Source organism: Herpailurus yagouaroundi, unplaced genomic scaffold, assembly GCF_014898765.1.
Source record: "Herpailurus yagouaroundi ecotype Mexico unplaced genomic scaffold, PumYag 193, whole genome shotgun sequence".
Taxonomy (NCBI): Eukaryota; Metazoa; Chordata; class Mammalia; order Carnivora; family Felidae; genus Herpailurus; species Herpailurus yagouaroundi.
Window position 1 is genome coordinate 208,907 of NW_024412424.1, and position 17,393 is coordinate 226,299.

The 17,393-nt window shown below is 61.2% G+C and overlaps 2 protein-coding genes across 3 annotated transcripts; one reads left to right on the forward strand and one right to left on the reverse strand.

Moving 5' to 3' along the window:
• The first annotated feature begins 116 nt into the window (after positions 1-116).
• SYDE1 (synapse defective Rho GTPase activating protein 1) lies at positions 117-7,087 on the forward strand. Its single transcript, XM_040444760.1, is given in 9 exon segments — positions 117-270; positions 1,925-2,266; positions 2,367-2,857; positions 2,859-3,012; positions 3,167-3,381; positions 3,980-4,106; positions 4,318-4,478; positions 5,064-5,289; positions 5,650-7,087. Coding segments are annotated over 9 exon segments (2,208 nt in total). The 5' UTR covers positions 117-182; the 3' UTR covers positions 6,054-7,087.
• On the reverse strand, positions 7,086-17,218 carry HACL2 (2-hydroxyacyl-CoA lyase 2). Of its 2 annotated transcripts, none has more exons than XM_040444761.1 (16): positions 17,045-17,218; positions 16,365-16,509; positions 15,008-15,209; positions 14,758-14,885; positions 14,533-14,671; positions 14,320-14,431; positions 11,570-11,669; positions 11,331-11,428; positions 11,078-11,214; positions 9,694-9,828; positions 8,552-8,666; positions 8,255-8,424; positions 8,108-8,178; positions 7,957-8,028; positions 7,688-7,793; positions 7,086-7,557 (listed from the first exon to the last, which is right to left on the reverse strand). In XM_040444761.1, the coding sequence occupies exons 1-16, from the start codon at positions 17,083-17,085 to the stop codon at positions 7,382-7,384; spliced, it is 1,947 nt and encodes a 648-aa protein (XP_040300695.1). In that variant the 5' UTR covers positions 17,086-17,218; the 3' UTR covers positions 7,086-7,381. The 2 variants fall into 2 exon arrangements, with proteins under 2 accessions (XP_040300695.1, XP_040300696.1); XM_040444762.1 differs by lacking the exon at positions 17,045-17,218 and adding an exon at positions 16,778-17,038.
• Positions 17,219-17,393: the final 175 nt, after the last annotated feature.

Genomic DNA, 17,393 nt, shown 5'->3' on the forward strand with positions numbered 1-17,393 from the left:
AGCATCGCTCGCTCAGGCCGCGGGAAGGGGAAAGAAAAAAAAAAAAAAACTTTGGGCCAACCATTCCCGCAATGCGCTCCCGGCGGGCGCGGGGGGGGGGGCGGGCGGGGCGGGGAGGGGAGGGCAGGGGGGCGGCGCGGCCGGAGCCCGGGGCGCGCACTCGGCCCGGCCCGGGCCCCAGCATGGCCGAGCCGCTCCTCAGGAAAACCTTCTCCCGCCTGCGGGGCCGGGAGAAACTTCCCCGGAAAAAGTCGGACGCGAAGGAGCGCGGTGAGCGCGGCGGGGGGGAGGGGGACGGCGGAGGAGGGGGCGCCGAACCCCGCCTGGCCCGGGAGGGTGGGGGGGGGGGTCCTGGAGCCCCGAGGAGGGCCGGCTGCGGCGGCTAGGGGAGCCCCGCGGAGTCCCCTGCGGCCCGGGGTGGGGGACCAAGAGCGGGCAGGGGTCCTGGAAGGAAGGGGCTGGGCAGGGGGAGAGGGGGCGCGGACCGTTATGCGCGCCCGGCCGGGGATGCCAGCGCTGCGGGCGCCTTAGGAGGCCCGGGAGGGGGGCCTCGCCCCTGACAGGAAATGGGGCCGAGACCGAGGGCCTGGAGGGCGGAGGGGAGGAGGAGTTGGGAAGCTGGCAAACGGGCCCCAGTCAGGCCAGGCCGGGGACACTCTGCGCCCCTCCAGGATGGGAGATGGGTAGCGAAGTCCTGCAGAGGAGGGAGAGGGGCGGTGCATCAACCCCAGTAGCCACCCGCCGGCCCCCTCCTATTAACCAGTGACTGCAGCTGCACCCACCTTAGGCAGCCCCAGGAAACTGTCCCCTTTATGCAGGAGGGGAAACTGAGGCACGGAGCTGTTGGGTAATTTGCCCAGAGCCAATGAAGTGAGTTAAACAGCGCTTTGGACTATGCTGCTAATAGAGACCCCCGAGGCAGAGTCCAGGGTGTTGCAAATCAGAGTTGACCAGAGGAGGGACTCTACCAGCCAGAAGACAGGACCTTGAGGAATTGGTTGCTGCGTGGGACAGAAAGTCCCGGGAAGGAAGGTGTTAAAGGAGGGAGGCCTGAGGACTCCACATCTGAGCTCCCCTTACCCCCCCCCCCCCCCCGCCCCACCGCCGCCAGCCCTTCCCAAAGATTCCCAAGGCTCCTAGAGCAGAGAGAAGGGACCGGGGTGCCCACGCACAAACACAGACAGGAAACAGCCCAGGATGTCAGAGAGGGGAGGACGGTAGAACAGAGGAGAGGCCCCAAGACATTGACCATGGGGATCTGGACTGCGCTGAGAGACAGGGCCCACTCCAGGATAGGGAAAGAGTTTGGAAGACAAGCTTTTAAGAGGTGGGGGGGTTGGGGGGGGGGATGTTGCAGGAATGGGAGGACAAAGCACTAGCCGACGTGCCTGCTCCTGTCTTCCTGAGGAAGCAAGCCAGCGTTCACTGTGGGCTGTGTGCTTGACCGTAACCTGGATGCCTAGGAAGCATTCCCCACACCGAGCTCTCTGATGCCTCCCTGGAGGGGGGCATTGACTACCCCCCCCCCCATTTCACAGAAGGCCACTGAGGCTCAGAGATGGAAAGCAATTTGCCCAAAGCCACCCAGTAAGAAGGGACAGGAGCAGGGCTCCATGCCAGGGGTGGGAGGTAGAGCTGAGAATGCAGGGCCCAGGTCTGGAGAAACCCCACTGGACCCCTGAGGCTGAAGGGCAGAGGGACAGAATCCCGTTTGGGACCCCAGGAACTAAGAGGGGGTGGGCTGTAAGCTGGCAACCAGTGAGACTGCTGGCCTGTGCCCGCCCATTCCAAACAAACAAGTGGAGTGAATGCCAGAGCCGCGTGCACCCCAGCCCTGGCCCCTGCTGGGGAAAGAGCTCTTCGCTGGGGCTGCACTGGGGGCAGCAGGCGGTAGCTGGGTGTCACCCCCCTTGCTCTCTGCCAGGCCGGCCAGCCCAGCGCCCGGAGCCCAGTCCTCCAGAGCCAGAGCCCCACGCCCCCGAAAAGTCCCAGGCCGGGGCAGAGGGCCCCCCTAGCCCCGAGGCATCCCGGAGCCCAGCTCGGGGGGCCTACCTGCAGAGCCTGGAGCCCAGCAGCCGCCGATGGGTGCTGGGTGGGGCCAAGCCACCAGAAGAGGCTGCTTTGGGGCCCAGGGCGCCCGGCAGCGGGGAGCCCGCGGGTGAGATCTGGTACAACCCTATCCCTGAGGAAGACTCCAGACCCCTGGCACCTGAGCCCCCGGGGCCACAGCCAGGCTCAGCGGAGCCAGAGGGCCCAGCCTCGCAAGGTGAGCACAAGCCTCAGACCTCCGGCCCCCCAAGATGACCACAAGCCTCACCCCGGTCCCAAGCCCAGGCTTCTGACCCCTGAGGTATGCTGTTCCCCAGGCGCGGCCCCTGCCAGCCCCCCAGCCAAAGCCTCCCGCACGAAGTCCCCCGGCCCAGCCAGGCGCCTCTCCATGAAGATGAAGAAGCTGCCTGACCTTCGGCGCCGCCTGAGCCTGCGGGGCACCCGGGCGGGCCGCGAGCGTGAGAGGGCCGCCCCCGAGGGCTCCGTCATCAGCCGCTACCACCTGGACAGCAGTGTGGGGGCCCCTGGCCGGGCGGCAGGGGCTGGGGCCACACGGGGCCCTCGGGCCGGTTACCTCAGTGACGGGGACTCTCCGGAGCGCCCAGCGGGGCCCCCATCGCCCACTGCCTTCCGGCCCTACGAGGCGGGCCCCCCAGCCCGAGCGCCGCCCGCCGCACTCTGGGGCCGCCTCAGCCTACACTTGTACGGGCTGGGGGGGCTGCGGCCGGCACCTGGGGCCACCCCCAGAGACCTGTGCTGCCTACTGCAGGTGGATGGGGTGGCCCGGGCCCGAACGGGGCCGCTGAGGGGGGGGGCCCGACTTCCTGCGGCTGGACCACACCTTCCACCTGGAGCTCGAGGCTGCCCGGCTGCTGCGGGCCCTGGTGCTGGCATGGGACCCCGGTGTTCGGCGACACCGGCCCTGTGCCCAGGGCACCGTGCTGCTACCCACGGTCTTCCGAGGTAGGATACGTGGCCGCAAGGGAAGAGCGGTTGGCACAGGACTCGGCCCCCCTTTTCTCCCAGAGTGTCCGGGGCCTGGGGGGTGGCTTGGAGTAGGGGGCCAGGGCACAGGAGCCTGTGGGGGCAGACCCCACAGGCCTCCTTGTGTCTTCAGGGTGCCAGGCCCAGCAACTGGCCGTGCGCCTGGAGCCCCAGGGGCTGCTGTATGCCAAGCTGACGCTGTCAGAGCAGCAGGAAGCACCAGGCACAGCTGAGCCCCGCGTCTTTGGGCTGCCCCTGCCGCTGCTGGTGGAGCGGGAACAGCCCCCCGGCCAGGTGCCCCTCATCATCCAGAAGTGCGTTGGGCAGATCGAGCGCCGAGGGCTGCGGGTGAGCCCCTTGCCCCATCCCGGCTGGCCCCCAGACCTCAGACCTACACCCCCAGGACACCCCGCGTACAGAGGCCAGGCCTTCCCCACACGTGCACCCTGCCTGGGACACTCCTAGCTCCAATCCCAGCTTAGACAAGGGCAGAAGGCTCCCCTAGACCATAGCACCCAACCCAGAACCCAGGGTCCCAGACCTTCTGGAGCTCAGAGCCTGATGGGAGAAAAGACACGATCCCCAAAACTCACAAGTGTAAAACTGTGGCTGGGACAAGAGGGGAGAAGCAGGGAGAGAGCAGGTCCTTAAAGCAGGACCTGACCTCTGGTTGGGGTAGTCAGGAAAGACTCCCCAGAGGAGGTGACAAGTGACCTGAGGACAAGTGAGCCAAGCAGAGGGCTTACGCGGCCAGCTTGTTCAGGGAGCTATGGTGGGGACACCACGACAGGTGTCAGAAGGGCAGGAAGGCAGCTGGTAAAGCTGCAGCCAGCCCCCAAGCCCTCAGCCCACTGCCACCCTGACCCGGGCCTCCAGCCCTCAGCCCACCCGGCCCTCATCAGTTTGTAGCACTGGCAAGAAGACATCTCTCTGCGCCCACCCCCAGGTGGTGGGGCTCTACCGCCTGTGTGGCTCGGCAGCTGTCAAGAAAGAACTTCGGGATGCCTTTGAGCGGGACAGTGCAGCCGTCTGCCTCTCCGAGGACCTGTATCCCGATATCAATGTCATCACTGGTCAGCATGCCCCTGCCTACCCCCACCTGCTCCCCATTCAACCTTCACCTCAAGGGAGTCCCTGTGGTCCCTCTGGGACCTCACCCTTTTCTCTCTGGCTTTGTTTTCATCTTCCTGTGCCTGCCCTCCTCTTCCCCCTCCCAGCCCCAGCTGACCCCTCCAGACTCAGAAGCCAGGGGTGCCCTGACCAGAGTGGGCCCTGTGTCCACAGGCATCCTCAAGGATTATCTTCGGGAGTTGCCCACCCCGCTCATCACCCAGCCCCTCTATCAGGTGGTGCTGGAAGCCATGGCCCGAGGACCCCCAAGCAGGGCGCCCTCCAGCACTGAGGGCACCCGTGGGCTCCTCAACTGCCTGCCGGATGTGGAGAGGGTGAGTTGGGCCTGGTGGGAGTGGGCAGGACTCATAGCGGGCTGACACCAGTAGAGTGTTTCATCCACACCTGAGCCCATGATGTGCACGAGCATGTGGCTATTAGGTGCTATCAGAATCCCCACTTCATAGCTATGGAAACCTAGGCCCAGAGCAGTTGAGTGAGTTGCCCAAGGTTGCACAGCCAGAACATCACAAAAAAATGGAGGCTCTGAATACAGGTCTGTCAACCTACCACAAGGGAGGTTCCTGGCTGTGGAATCCTAGAGAAGTCCCGACCCTCTGTGCCTCAATACCCTCATCTGTAAAATGGAATTAATGCTAGCCCTGACTAACACACAGAGGAGTGGGTTCAAATCCAAGCTCTGCCATTCCAAAACTAAGTTACCTTTGTCTTCAGTCTCGCTTCCAGCAAAATGGGATCATAATAGTAGTATCGAAGCCTTAGCTCGGCCATCAACCAGCTATGAGATCTTGAGTTTCCCCACTCCGGGCCGCGTTCGTCTACCCGCCCCCCCCCCACCACCACCACCAGGTGTGACAGGGGACCAGTCAGCCTCACGATTCCCAACCTTCTTCTCTCAGGCCACGCTGACGCTTCTCCTGGACCACCTGCGCCTCGTCTCCTCCTTCCACGCCCACAATCGCATGACCCCGCAGAACCTGGCCGTGTGCTTCGGTCCCGTGCTGCTACCGGCGCGCCAGTCACCTGCCAGGCCCCGCATCCGGAGCTCTGGCCCGGGCCCCACCAACGCTGTGGACTTCAAGCGCCACATCGAGGTGCTGCACTACCTGCTGCAGGCCTGGCCAGGTGAGCCCGCCTCCAGCCCTCACCACCAATCAAGGCCAGGCCGCCGCAGCGGCGCTTTCTCGGGCGACGAATCAGAGTCTCGAGCTTCAGGCATGCCGCGCCCCCTCACCAGGGTAAACCGGTACCTGGTAGCCCCGGCAACCCGTCCAGCTAGAGCCCATCCAAGCTTGACGCGGTCAGAGGCCCTGCCTCCTGACACGCCCTTCAGAGGGCCGGTTGCCTAAGCAACCGGTTCTAGCTCCGCCAGGGCTTTTCTTTCGTCAGGGCCAATCAGGGGCCTGGTTACCTGGGCAGCCAATCAGAGGTCTGGCTTCTCGCGCGGCGCGTGACGCCGTCACGAGCCCCGCTCTCCCTCCGCAGATCCCCGCAGGCCCCCGGAGCCTCCGGACGTCGCCCCGTACGTGCGGCCCAAACGGCAGCCGTCGCTGCACTTGCCACTCGCCAGCCCCGAGGTGGTGACTCGGCCCCGCGGCCGGGGCGGCCCCGAAAGCCCCCCGAGTAACCGCTACGCGGGTGACTGGAGCGTTTGCGGGCGGGACTTTCTGCCGTGCGGGCGGGACTTTTTGTCCGGTCCGGACTACGAGCACGTGACGGGCAGCTGCAGCGAGGACGAGGACGAGGACGCGGGCGAGCCGGAGGGCGCCGCTGACTTCGAAGATGACTTCGAGGCGCCCTTCAACCCGCACCTGAACCTCAAAGACTTCGACGCCCTCATCCTGGACCTGGAGAGAGAGCTCTCCAAGCAGATAAACGTGTGCCTCTGAGCCGGGCGGGGTGGGACCCCGGTCACTGGGGCCCCGGGCTCCTGGCTGCTGAGGCCGTGCTCCATCCAGCCCCTGAAGGGGCCAGACCGGTCACTCAGGCCCTGGTCCCGGCTGCTGGGGCGTTGCCTAGTGACCAGCCAGCCCGTTGCTGAGAATCATTCCTCGTTTCCAGTGCTCGCTATTGGGGCATTGGTTGCACAGGCTGGGACTGGGGATTTTCGGGACCAGCCGTCGTGGCCATCTTTTCTGAGTACCAAGGGCTTTTCCCCTTGCTGCCAAAGGCACTTCTTCCGCTTGCTGGGCTGGCCTCTCTTGCCTCCCCTTAGCCAGGGAAACACCAGTTACTGTGAGCATCACCCCAGGGTGGTGAGACACTCCCCGCGCCGCCCCGCCCCACCCATGCCCCGCGCCAATCCTCTTGCTGCTGCCAACCAATTCAGTATTAGCTTTAAGCACTGCACTCTGCTTCTCTCCTCCGCGGAGGGCCCAAGGACTATGGTGAGGTGCTGTTTGGGGCAGGGTGGGGGAAAGCCCCTATCTGGGCTCTGGCTGGATAGGGGCAGCTGGGGGCTTTTAGAAAAACAGCTGGTTTCCCCACCCTCTCTTCCAGGGAAAGCCCCGTGATTGCCTCAAACCAGGAAACGGAGATAGCAGAGCCTGGCCCTTCCCCTCCCCCATTCTTCCTCCACATCCCTGAAGAAACTGAGCACTTACAAGACCTCCCTGTGGAGGGGCCCCACCTGAAATGTCAGGCTGGGGGCACTTTGGTACGGAACATATTTATTGCCTCCGTGCGTGTGTGTCTGTGTGTGAGGACTAGTGTGCATGGGTGGACACGTCTGGAGCAGGCGTATGGGGCTCTTTCAGGGACCTCTGAGAGGGAAAGAGTTCGCAGTGGCCAGACACCCTAAAATCCCCAGTAATGGAGCCACAGTGGGCCCCAGAGCTCCAATGGGAGAGTAGGGTCCCCTCCTGTCTCCCCCACCTTCCCTCACTCCCATCTTTGTGGACAAATAAATCAATATGCACACGTTCTGGGATGAGTACTTGGGCCCACACGGACCAGAGGTGGTTTATTAAGCGTGGAACAGAGGAAGGGAGAAAAGGGCAGTTGTCCCCCGCAGAGAAAAAAAAAGCCCAGGAGCTCCCGGGTGCTGCCACGGAGCTTCTCTGAGCTCTGACCCCTGCAGCCCCACCCTGTCTTCTTGGAGGGTTGTGGAGTCAGTGGACCTGATAGGCCAGGTCCAGGTAGGCAAGGATGAGGCTCTCAACCAGCTAGGTACAGTCCAGGGGTGGGAAGGGAGCCAAGGGTACTGACCCATGAAGCCCTACACAGCAATGGAGCCATCTCGGAAGTCTGTCCTCCCAATGAGGATGTTGACCACAACCGGGTGGCCATCTCGGCACTGCTGTTGAGCATCACGAAGCACCTCGACCACCTGATCTTTTTCCCGGGAGAGCAGCAAGCCCTGGGCCCCAAGTCCCATGGCTGCCTTGTGATAATCTGAAAGGAGAAGTCCAGTCAGATGGTGGCAGGGACCCAGCCCGCCATGCAGTCAGCCCAGGAGAGGAACGCATGCCCATCCGGGCCTGAAACAGCCTCCCCCCATCTCCAGCCTGCCCAGGCCCCTCACCGGTGTAAGCCAGGCCACAGGCCACATTGCTGCCCAGACAGGGCACCTGCTCCCGAGAGATCTGGGTCCAGCCAGCATCATTCCCCACCAAGGCAATCACTGGGATCTGCAGGGAGAGGGCGAGGCCAGCCCACAGCCTTCAGTTTCAAGGCTTGGCCAACCAGAGGGCAAAGACAGGGACAGGCAGAAGCAGCTCCCTCCCTATCCCGGCCCATCCTGACAGCTCCCAGGACTCCAAGCCCTCAGCGTCCCTCGGGCAGCCCAGTCACCTTGTGTCTCACAAAGGTGTCAAATTCAATGAGGCTGTAGCCAAAGGCTCCATCTCCAAACAGGCACCACACCTGAGCAGGGAACAAGGCTGCTTGAGTACCTCACTACCCAGGACACGGCAAGCCTCCTGCCTCCAGCGCCCTGACTCACCTCGGCATCTGGCCGGCACAGTTTGGCCCCGAGTGCAAATCCTGCACCAACCCCCAGAGTCCCAAAGGCACCTAGAGAAACCAAGAGTACGTGGGTAGAAAGGGGCCTGGACCGTACAAGCCGTCCCAGGCAGAGGCCCTTCCTTACCAGGATCGAGCCAGCGCAGGGGGCCACGGGGTTGCACCAGGTGGGCGGCCGTGCCCACAAAGTCTCCACCATCGACCACCAGAATCGTGTTGTCAGGCAGAATCTCCTCCACAAGCTGCAGTACCCGCACCGGGTTCAGGTGCTGGCCTACAGGCGTCAATGCCTTCTCCCTGCCAGACAGAGGTGCACATCAGCAGGGCCAGCAGGAGAGCCTGCCGGGAACCCACCCCCTCCGTCCCCCCCTCCGGCGCCCCCGGCGGGCCGCGGGCCGGGGGGGCGGGGAGGGCCGGCGCCCACCGGAAGGTCTGCTCCTTCTGCCGGTCAGCTTGCCGAAGCTCCTCTGCCCAGTCTGAGGCCCACGTCTGGCCCTTCAGGCCCTCCGCCAGCGTCACCACAAAGGAGCCCACGTCTCCTAGGGAAGGAAGAGAAAACAGCTGCAGGGAAGTGGCCTCCTGCCCTCCCAGCACCAAAGGCCCGAGGACAGCAGGAATCCAATAGCAACAGGAGGCAATAGCAGGAGGCAAGGTGCCAGGCCAGGGATGCTCCTAGAGCAGAAGAGGCAAAACACCCCCCACAGTCTGCCAGAAGCAGGTCGGGGCAGCCAAGGCCAGAGAAATGAAGGTTTAGGAAGCACTAAGTGGGTTAGAAACCCAGGCAGCCTCGTCGCCTGCCTCCTCCTCCTCACACCCTAGATCAGGCAGTGCTGTGAATTCTGCCTTAAAACACATCACGAAAAGCACCTCCATCAGCCAAGCACACTGCTTTTGAAGTGACCGATAAACAGGCCAGTGATATATACACTTTCCATCATCTCCGTCTTCGAAGTGATCCCACAGAGGCTCAGAGAAGCCGAGTCTCTCATCCCGGTCCATCCCCGCTCCAGGCCTCGTCGTTTCTGCCCTGGCCTGGTTTAACGGGCCCCTGGCCTCCACCTGCCCCCTCCAACTCGCTGCCCACCAGCTGCTACAGTAGACCTTCCCGAGCTTGAAAGCAACAGCGCCACTCCTCTGCTTGACACAAGAGCTCCGTGTAGCCTACGCTGCAGCACAATGTCCTTGGGACGACGGGCAGAAGCAGACCACAAAAAGGCTGTGGGAGCAGACTGAACAGGGAAGGTAGGACAGGACAACAAAAGCCTCGGAGGACAAGGAGGCAGGTCTCTGTCCTCCGGGCAGCAAGCAGCACGGGAGGATTTGCAGCCAGGGGCGTGATCACATGCATGTTATTCCCAGGCCTCCCCTTGTACGCACACCCCACCATCTGTTCATCCAGAAGCACCCATCAGTCTGAGAGCCACACGTATGTCTCCAGCTGACCGGATGCCCGCCGGGGCAGGGTTCAGGCCTTGCTCACAAGCACCCAGCTCAAGCCAGCTGCAGCAGAGGCCAAGAGAAGGACCAGGAAGAGCCTGTGTGTGTGAGGGGGTACCGGACGCTCACCCTGCACGGCTTCCTGGGGCTTCCAGAACATGTCTGAGTTCATCAACATCTCTTTCCGGTTACGGTTGACGATGATGATCTTGCTGCTGCGGCTGAGGACACGGCCGTAAGACAGGCGGAAGTCGCACACGATTCCTGGCGTGGGAAGCGGGGTCTCAGCGGCTGCAGGGCCAGTGTCCCCACTACCTTCCTTCACCCACCATGGCAGAGTAGATGCAAAAGTGACCCCCGTTCTTCCTTTCTCCCTGTACCAGCGCCGGCCGCAATGACTTCACATCTCCCCACCCCTTGAATCTGGGCTGGCCTCAGCACATGCTTCGGTCAACAGGCTGTGGCAGAATGACGGCAGGCACCCCTGAGACCAGGCTTCAAGAAGCCTTGTGGCTGCCACTGTCTCTCTCTCTCTCTTAAAACACCTTGCTCTAACCCTCCTGCCTGTTCCCATCCTCCACCAAGTGAACAAGCCCAGGCTGGCCTGCTGGATGATGAGAAACCTGGAGGAAGATGTAAGGAGGAGTCAGAGAAGTCAGTTAGCCCAGCGGAGGCCATGTGAGCCCAGCCTAACGTCAGCCAAGCCCAAGGATAAGCGCCTGCCCGCCCCGGATCAGCCCAGATGCCTTCTTGCCTCGCCAACTACAGACTCACAAAGGAGTCCCACCAACAGCAGAAAAACTACCGCCTAACCTACAGGTGGAGCTTGAGAAATAAGTGCCTTTTTTCAATGTTTGTTTATTTTTGAAAGAGAGAGAGTGCGGGGGAGGGGCAGAGAGAGACAGGGCGACAGAGGATCCAAAGCATGTGCTCCAGGCTCTGAGAGCCGAAAGCCCACCGCGGGGCTCAACCTCACAAATGGTGAGATCACGACCTGAGCCGAAGTCGTACACTGAAACCCACTGAGCCACCCCGGCGCCCCCATAATAAGCGCATTTTAAGTCACTGAGTTTTGGGATGGTTATCACACAACAGCGAACCGATACAACCATTACGCGGTGGCCAGGACTCCCCTTTACATGAAAATGCACATGCCGCACGCATACATGCTGTGTCCATCCCGCACAGAGCACACACGTGCCAACGCTGAATGTGAACACTACAGGTGCCCACTATCTGTGCCTCCTCCTCCATGCAGGGCTGAGCCACGCGGCCCGACTGCGAGCTTGCCAGAACTTCCCTGGCTGGACTTCAAGTACACGGCTGTCCAAACCCGGGCGAGGGGCGAGGGGCGAGGGGTGGGCCCAAGGCAAGAGGGTGCGTGCTTACGAGGGGAGGGTGCCAGTTAAGTACGTGACTACGAGGGGCAGGGCCACAGGGGGCGCGGGGAGCGGAGCAGGGGCGGGGCCTGCAGGGAGGGGAAGGGGAGAGGGCAGAGGAGGCCGAGGCCCACCTGCCAGGAGGACCACGTCTGCTTTCTTCAGAGCAGCGCTGCGGTTCTGCCGGATGTGGAGGGGGTGGTTGCGGCCCAGCAGTCCTCGTGCCATCCCTCCCAGGAAGCAGGGGATGCCAAGGGTCTCCACGGCAGTCCTGGGGGTCCAGGCAGAGCAGAGGGGAGTGTAGCCAAGGGCATGCCCCCACCCCACAAGGCATCCGGAGACCGGGACCAGGGATGTGACAGCAAGGGCAGGGCTGAGGGTTCTCACCGAAGTCTGTCAGCAGGGGTCGGGGGCAGCAGAGCCTGGCTCCCCAGCACAACAAGGGGCCTTTTGGCTCGGCTCAAGATTTCCACACAGCGCTGAACCTGGGATTAGAGACGGGGCTCAAAGAGCCAACCGTGTGAGTCACCATCAGCCCCCAAGATCCAGGCCCCACTACTGACTCAGAGAGAGGCCATCCTGCCAGGTGGGGTTCCTCAGGGAACCAGGGAAGAGAGGCGATTCACCTGCTGGGGGGATGCCTGCGGAATGTCCAGAGGCAGAGGCCCCTCAGGCCGAGGCTCCCAGGCTCCTGCAAAGAGGTTGGCCAGGTGATTCTCTAAGTACCTGCAAAGATGAGAGGAAGAGGCAGTTACCAGGATTAATGACTGGGGTTCTGGGAGCTGAAGGAGGCCGGGGTCAAGGCGGGAAGTGAGACAGGCACAGAAGTAGGTGAGCCACACCCCAGACAGACAAACCCCAGTGGCCGAGTCTCCAGCCGCCTGTTGCCCCTCAGAAGCTTCTGGCGACCACCCAACTGGACACGGACCCTCAGAACCAAGTGACACCGGTGTGGAGTGCCAGGATCAGGGCCACGGCTGCAGAGTGAAACACACAAGGCTCCACGCTTCCTAGCTGTGCGACTGGGCAAGTGACTTAACTTTTCTGAGGTTCCTCCTCTGTAAAATGGAAAAGGGAATCTCTCTCCCAAGGTTCACTTTCGATCCATTCAGGATATAAAGCACTTTGCAAAACACTCAATCAGGGAAGGCACTCAAGCCTCTTTCTCCAGCTTCCGACACCTCCTTCTGTCTCCTTACTCATTGGGTCACAGGGCCCTGACTTCCCATGTGGGCCTCCAGGGCCCTGGAGACACAGAGATAAATCCTGCCCAGATCTGCATTCAAGGAACATCCAATCCAGCCAAGAACAAGGCATGTGGGTGTCGGCAAAAAGGAGTCGGAACCAGAAGCTTCTGTTTCTCTTTTGAGGAGGAACCAAGAATACAGAGAATGAGAAGAGGCCAAGGAAGAAACCATGGTAAACCCCAACATAGAAAGAAAGGCAAAGGAAGAGCCAGCCCAAAGGGCTGAGTAGGGGCAGCCCAAGAGACGAAAGGAGAATGGAAGGAGGGGAGGGGGGACCCAGAACCAGGGAACAAACAGGCTGCTGTCACGGCCACAGAACAAAATTGCTTAAAAGTTCAGCCTACCTCGGGTGCCTGGGTGGCTCAGTCAGTTAAGTGTCTGACTCTTGCTTTCGGCTCAGGTCATGATCTCACGGCCGATGAGATCAATCCCTGCATCAGGCTCTGTGCCGACACTGCGGAGCCTGCTTGGGATTCTCTGTCTCCCTCCCTCTCTGCCTCAACCCTGCATGCACCTTGCTCTCTCACTCTCTCTCAAAATAAATAAATAAACTTTAACAAACAAATAAACAAACCAAATTCAGCCTACCTGGCACGGACACCAGCCACTTCCTATCTGTTCAGGACCTCTGAATCCCCCTCTGTATTTGTGGTTCCCTAGCCAGGTTGGAGAAAGGATGGGAGACAGCTTGCCTTACACCTGAAAGGACACTGGACTCAACCCTATCCTCATCTAAGACAATGGCTAATTAGTCACTTCAGCATTTTACACTGTCGAAGCGATCTTGCTTTATTCTTCACCGAATCTTAGTCTAGAGAGAAAACCACGCTACGCTTCTTCATTTTACAGACAGGCAAGCTGCAGTCAAGAAAGGTTTAATCACAACAGGATCGTCAAATTATGACGCTGTCCACCTTAAGCCTGCACAGTCCCCTATGTCAACTGTATTTCCATTAAACTGGCGGGGGGTGGGTGGGGAAGGCTTAGTCACTTGCTCAAGGTGAACACAGCTGGTTACTGGCTCGGGATTCAGACCCGACTCTGAACTTTCATTTCATTCCCTGTAGAGGGCACATAGCTCTGTGGATAAAGCATGGGAGGCTCCTCCAGGAGGAATCCTCGTGTGCCATTAACAAGCTGGATGACTTCCTGACAGTCATTTACCCTCTTTGGGTCCCAGTTACCCACTCTATGAAATGGGTGTAGTAACACCTTACCCTCTTCACTCAGTGTTGTCATAAAAGAGATGTGAATAAAGCTCTACCCCCCGAACTGGTCTTCAAGGGACTTCTCGCGTGCCCAGGGCACAGGCGCCTGTCTTGTTCGTGCCGGTCCTGGTACCTGGCACACTGTGGCACTCGCTAAACACACGGAAGGGGCATGGCAGGCAGAAGAGCAAGGACAGGCAAAGGGAAGGGACAGAGGAGAAGGAAGAGGAGAATCGACTCTCCTTCCCGTGCCGCTCCGGCCAGGCCCATCCCAGGTGTGGCCCAAACCAGACACCTCTGCTGGGGATGTGGCCCCACATGGAACCCCTTCCTATCCTCTCCACCGAAAGAAGTCCCCCCCAACCTTGTAGCTCTTCCAGGAAAACCTTTAAGCTTATTCCTTATTCTGCAACCCACAGCTACCACTCAAAGCCAGGCCGCCACTGCCTCTCATCCCAGGGCCGACAACCCCTCCTCCCTGGCCTCCCAGCTTCCACCCAAGCCCACAGTCCGTTCCCCAGCAGCAGTCAGAGGGAACGTGATAAAAACCTGAATCGGGGTGTGCCACGCCTCTGCTTTGGACCATATAATGCTTCTCGACGGATCTCGAAGTAAAAACAAAACCCCAGGTCCTCCCAGTGGCCCCTGCTGGCCGCTCTGAGCTCAACCTCTGCCCCTCTCCCCTTTGCTCACCTGCTGCTGCCACAGAGGCTACTTTGCTTTCCCAACCCACCAAGTTCGCTCCCGCCTCAGAACCTCTGCATATGCTAGTCCCTCTACCTCCAATGCTCTTCCTAAGGCTGGTTCCCCTCAGCTGATATGCAAACCAATGAATGAGTCAAAGGAGAGACAGAGGCTGGCAAGAAGTTACAAAAGAGGGCAGGGGGCTGGAGAGGGCACGGTGGGGGTGAGGCAACTCACCAGGTGACCATTCGAGCCACGAGGCCCTTGGGCGGCTTGGCTGGCACCATCTCCTTCTGGACAATGAAGTAGGGGTACAGCACATCAACGGGAAGCTCCACAAACACTGGGCCTGTGGAGGGGCAGGGAGGATACTGAGCCTGCCATGCCTCCCTGGACCCAGGCCTTAGGGCCTGACCACCCCCCCCCCCCCCCCCCCCCCCCACCAACTACCTGGTGTCCCCGACTGGGCAGCCACCATCGCAGCCCTCAGGGTGGGCACGATGTCCCGCACCCTCCGCACAGAAGCACAAAACTTGCACAGTGGCCTAAACAGGGCCATCTGATCAATGGCCTGGAGCGCACCCCGGTTCTGGTGGAAACAGAGGAGGCCAGAGTCAATACATGAGCCCTTTGAGGCTCCCCGGGACCCCCGCCATCCACCCAAGGGCAGGGCACCTGCAGCAGAGTGCTGGCGGCCCCACCCAGAAGCAGGACTGGAGACTGAGCTATCTGGGCATTCTTCACTGCAGTCACCGTGTTGGTGAGGCCAGGGCCCGCTGTCACTGCTGCTACGCCCACGGTCCCTGAAATACAGAATCCATCACGGCCCTGCCCTCCCTCCTGGCCACCTCTGAAAAAACTCTGCCCTGCAAAGACTTCCCATCCCATTCTCACCAGCCCTCCGCCCTCTCTGCTCTGCCCTCACCGGTCAGGCGGGCCACAGCATCGGCGGCAAAGACAGCTGTGACTTCGTGGCGTGTGTCTACCACGCGGATGCCCAACTTCTCACAAGCCACCAGTATGGGGGAAATGTGCCCGCCGACCAGGGTGAAGAGGAACCGGACGCCGTGGGCCCTCAGCACAGCTGCCACATTCTCCCCGCCATGCTGGATGCTCGCCTTGTCCACCTGGGCCCACGGAGGGAGAGGAGCACAATTACCAAGGACCAGGGCAAGAGCGCCAAGGCAGACAGGGAGAGGGCACTCTCACTCCCCCAGGAAGGAGGGCAGGACAGAGTCAGGGGTCAGAGGAACTTTGATATCGGTGAGGCACATATCATACTATACACAAGGCCCAGAGTAGGGCAGGCCGTCCTTGTACAGCTAAGGGAACCAAGACTTGCCCTGGCAAGATTCAAAGTCCCATAGAACCAAGGCTCTTGAGCGCCCCCTTCTGTTACACTGCCTGTCTCCGGGGACAGTAGGCCAATGAGCGAGAGGAGAGGGAAAGTGGATCCCCAGAACCCAAAGTAGTTTGGCCAGGGGCCATCTGCTGAGACTCCAAAACTGCCTGCCCTCCAGGACCTAGTGGCAACTGTTGATCCCAGCCCGCTACGCTTCCTCCCACTCACTGGGCAGGCCCCGCTGACAGGCTGCCAGCCACTAAGCACCTGGCAAGGGAGCGGCCTGCTGACACAGAATATGCTGAGGCTTCTGAGCCTCGGCTTGTTCCCAGCCCCGCACACCAGAGGCCTTTGCCTTAAATCTCCAGAAATCCTCAAGGCCAGTGACCTTGCTCCCGTTGCTATTGGGAGGGGGAGGGGTGGACTCCTGAGGGAGGAGCCAAGCAGTTCAGAGTGAGATCCGTGGGGTCAGCTGTTCCCCAAAAGGCCACCTGTGACAAGTTACCACACAAACTCTCTGAGCCTCAGTCTTCTCTTGTGGAAAATGAGTACAGAAACAAAAGCACCTCTAGGGGACGCGTTGAGAAGTACATGACATCTCTCACAGCTACCCCTTCTGGTGCTACCTTTGGCCCACTCTGATCACGTCGGGTTTAGGGAGCTGCGCTCAGTGAAAAGGGCTCTTGGCCTCTGGGGAAGGAGTAGGCGGGGTTGCTGAGTACCCGGCAGCTACCGCCCGATTTATCTCTGCCTACAGGCAAAGTCCAGGGACCTGTCTGCAGACTGCCCAAGCGTTAAGGGCCGTAGACAGAATTTCCCAACCGAGCCCCCTAGATTGGTCGGGCCTCACTTTCTCCTGTAAAATAAGTGAGCTAGGAGTGCCAGGAGCTCCTTCCTTCTTTGGCTGCCCCCAGCCCGCCGCTGACCTATGCCCCCGCACCTTGTGCATCAACTGATAGAAGAGCCCCAGGCGGTGCGCGCAGCCCAGCAGGGCGGCCACTAGCGTCCCGCAGGCCAAGAGCAGGAAAGAGGGGAAGAAGCTGCCAGCAGGGGCGGCGGCCGTGAGGGTCTCCATGACTCGCCACCTGAAAGAGAAAGGACAGTGCCAGCAGCTAGGCGCAGCGATCTTTTCCGGAAGAAGGTTCCCCGGCCACAAGGCTCCCGGGCCACGCCTCTTCTCGCCAGTTTCGGCGCAGCCACGCCACCTACGCGGTTAGGCTCTGGGCGAGGCCACGCCTCTTGGGGGCCAGGCCACGCCTCCCGCGGCGCCAGCCCCCTTCCTTACGTCACCACCAGCACCAAAAATTGGCCACCACAGGCAGTTTTGGCCTCAAAATAGTGCTTCACACTTACCTGTTTCTCAAAGAATAGATGGGAAGCCCCGCCTCTTTTACACCTGGGTCCAAATCTCAGCCCCAATGGTGAGCCCGCCCACACCAAGTCTACGCCACCTGGAAGGACGAGGCCACGCCCCCAAGCTAGCGGGCGCGCCCATCCCTTAAAGCTAGACCTCTGCCCTCTGCGAGCGCCCGAGTCTGACACCGGCCCCAGGCCGTGGGTCAAAGTCACATCGCAACAGGAGGCTTCTCTGACCCCCAGGATACTTCGGCCTTCACCTACGGGAAATGGCGCTGACTCCAGAGGAATTCGGTGCCCTTCATGTCACGTGACCCAAACGCGCGGCTTGAGGGGGCCGGGCTCCGAGCCTGCAGCCTTGTCCCTTTCTCTCACTTGGGTCTGCGGCGCCCCGTAGTCCGGCCTGAGACGCACGCGCAAAGCTGTAACCACGCTCTGGGTTACAAGCATCTCCTATAAAAGCCCCGTCCCTACAGGCCGCCTCAGCACAAGTCCCGCCCTCCCCCGCCTCTCATTGGCTCGCACTGCAGGCCTAACCCCTTTCTTTACATGAGACCACGCCCCTTGGCATTTTGTATAAGCCGCGACCGTGGGGAGCCGGCTTTCCACGGCC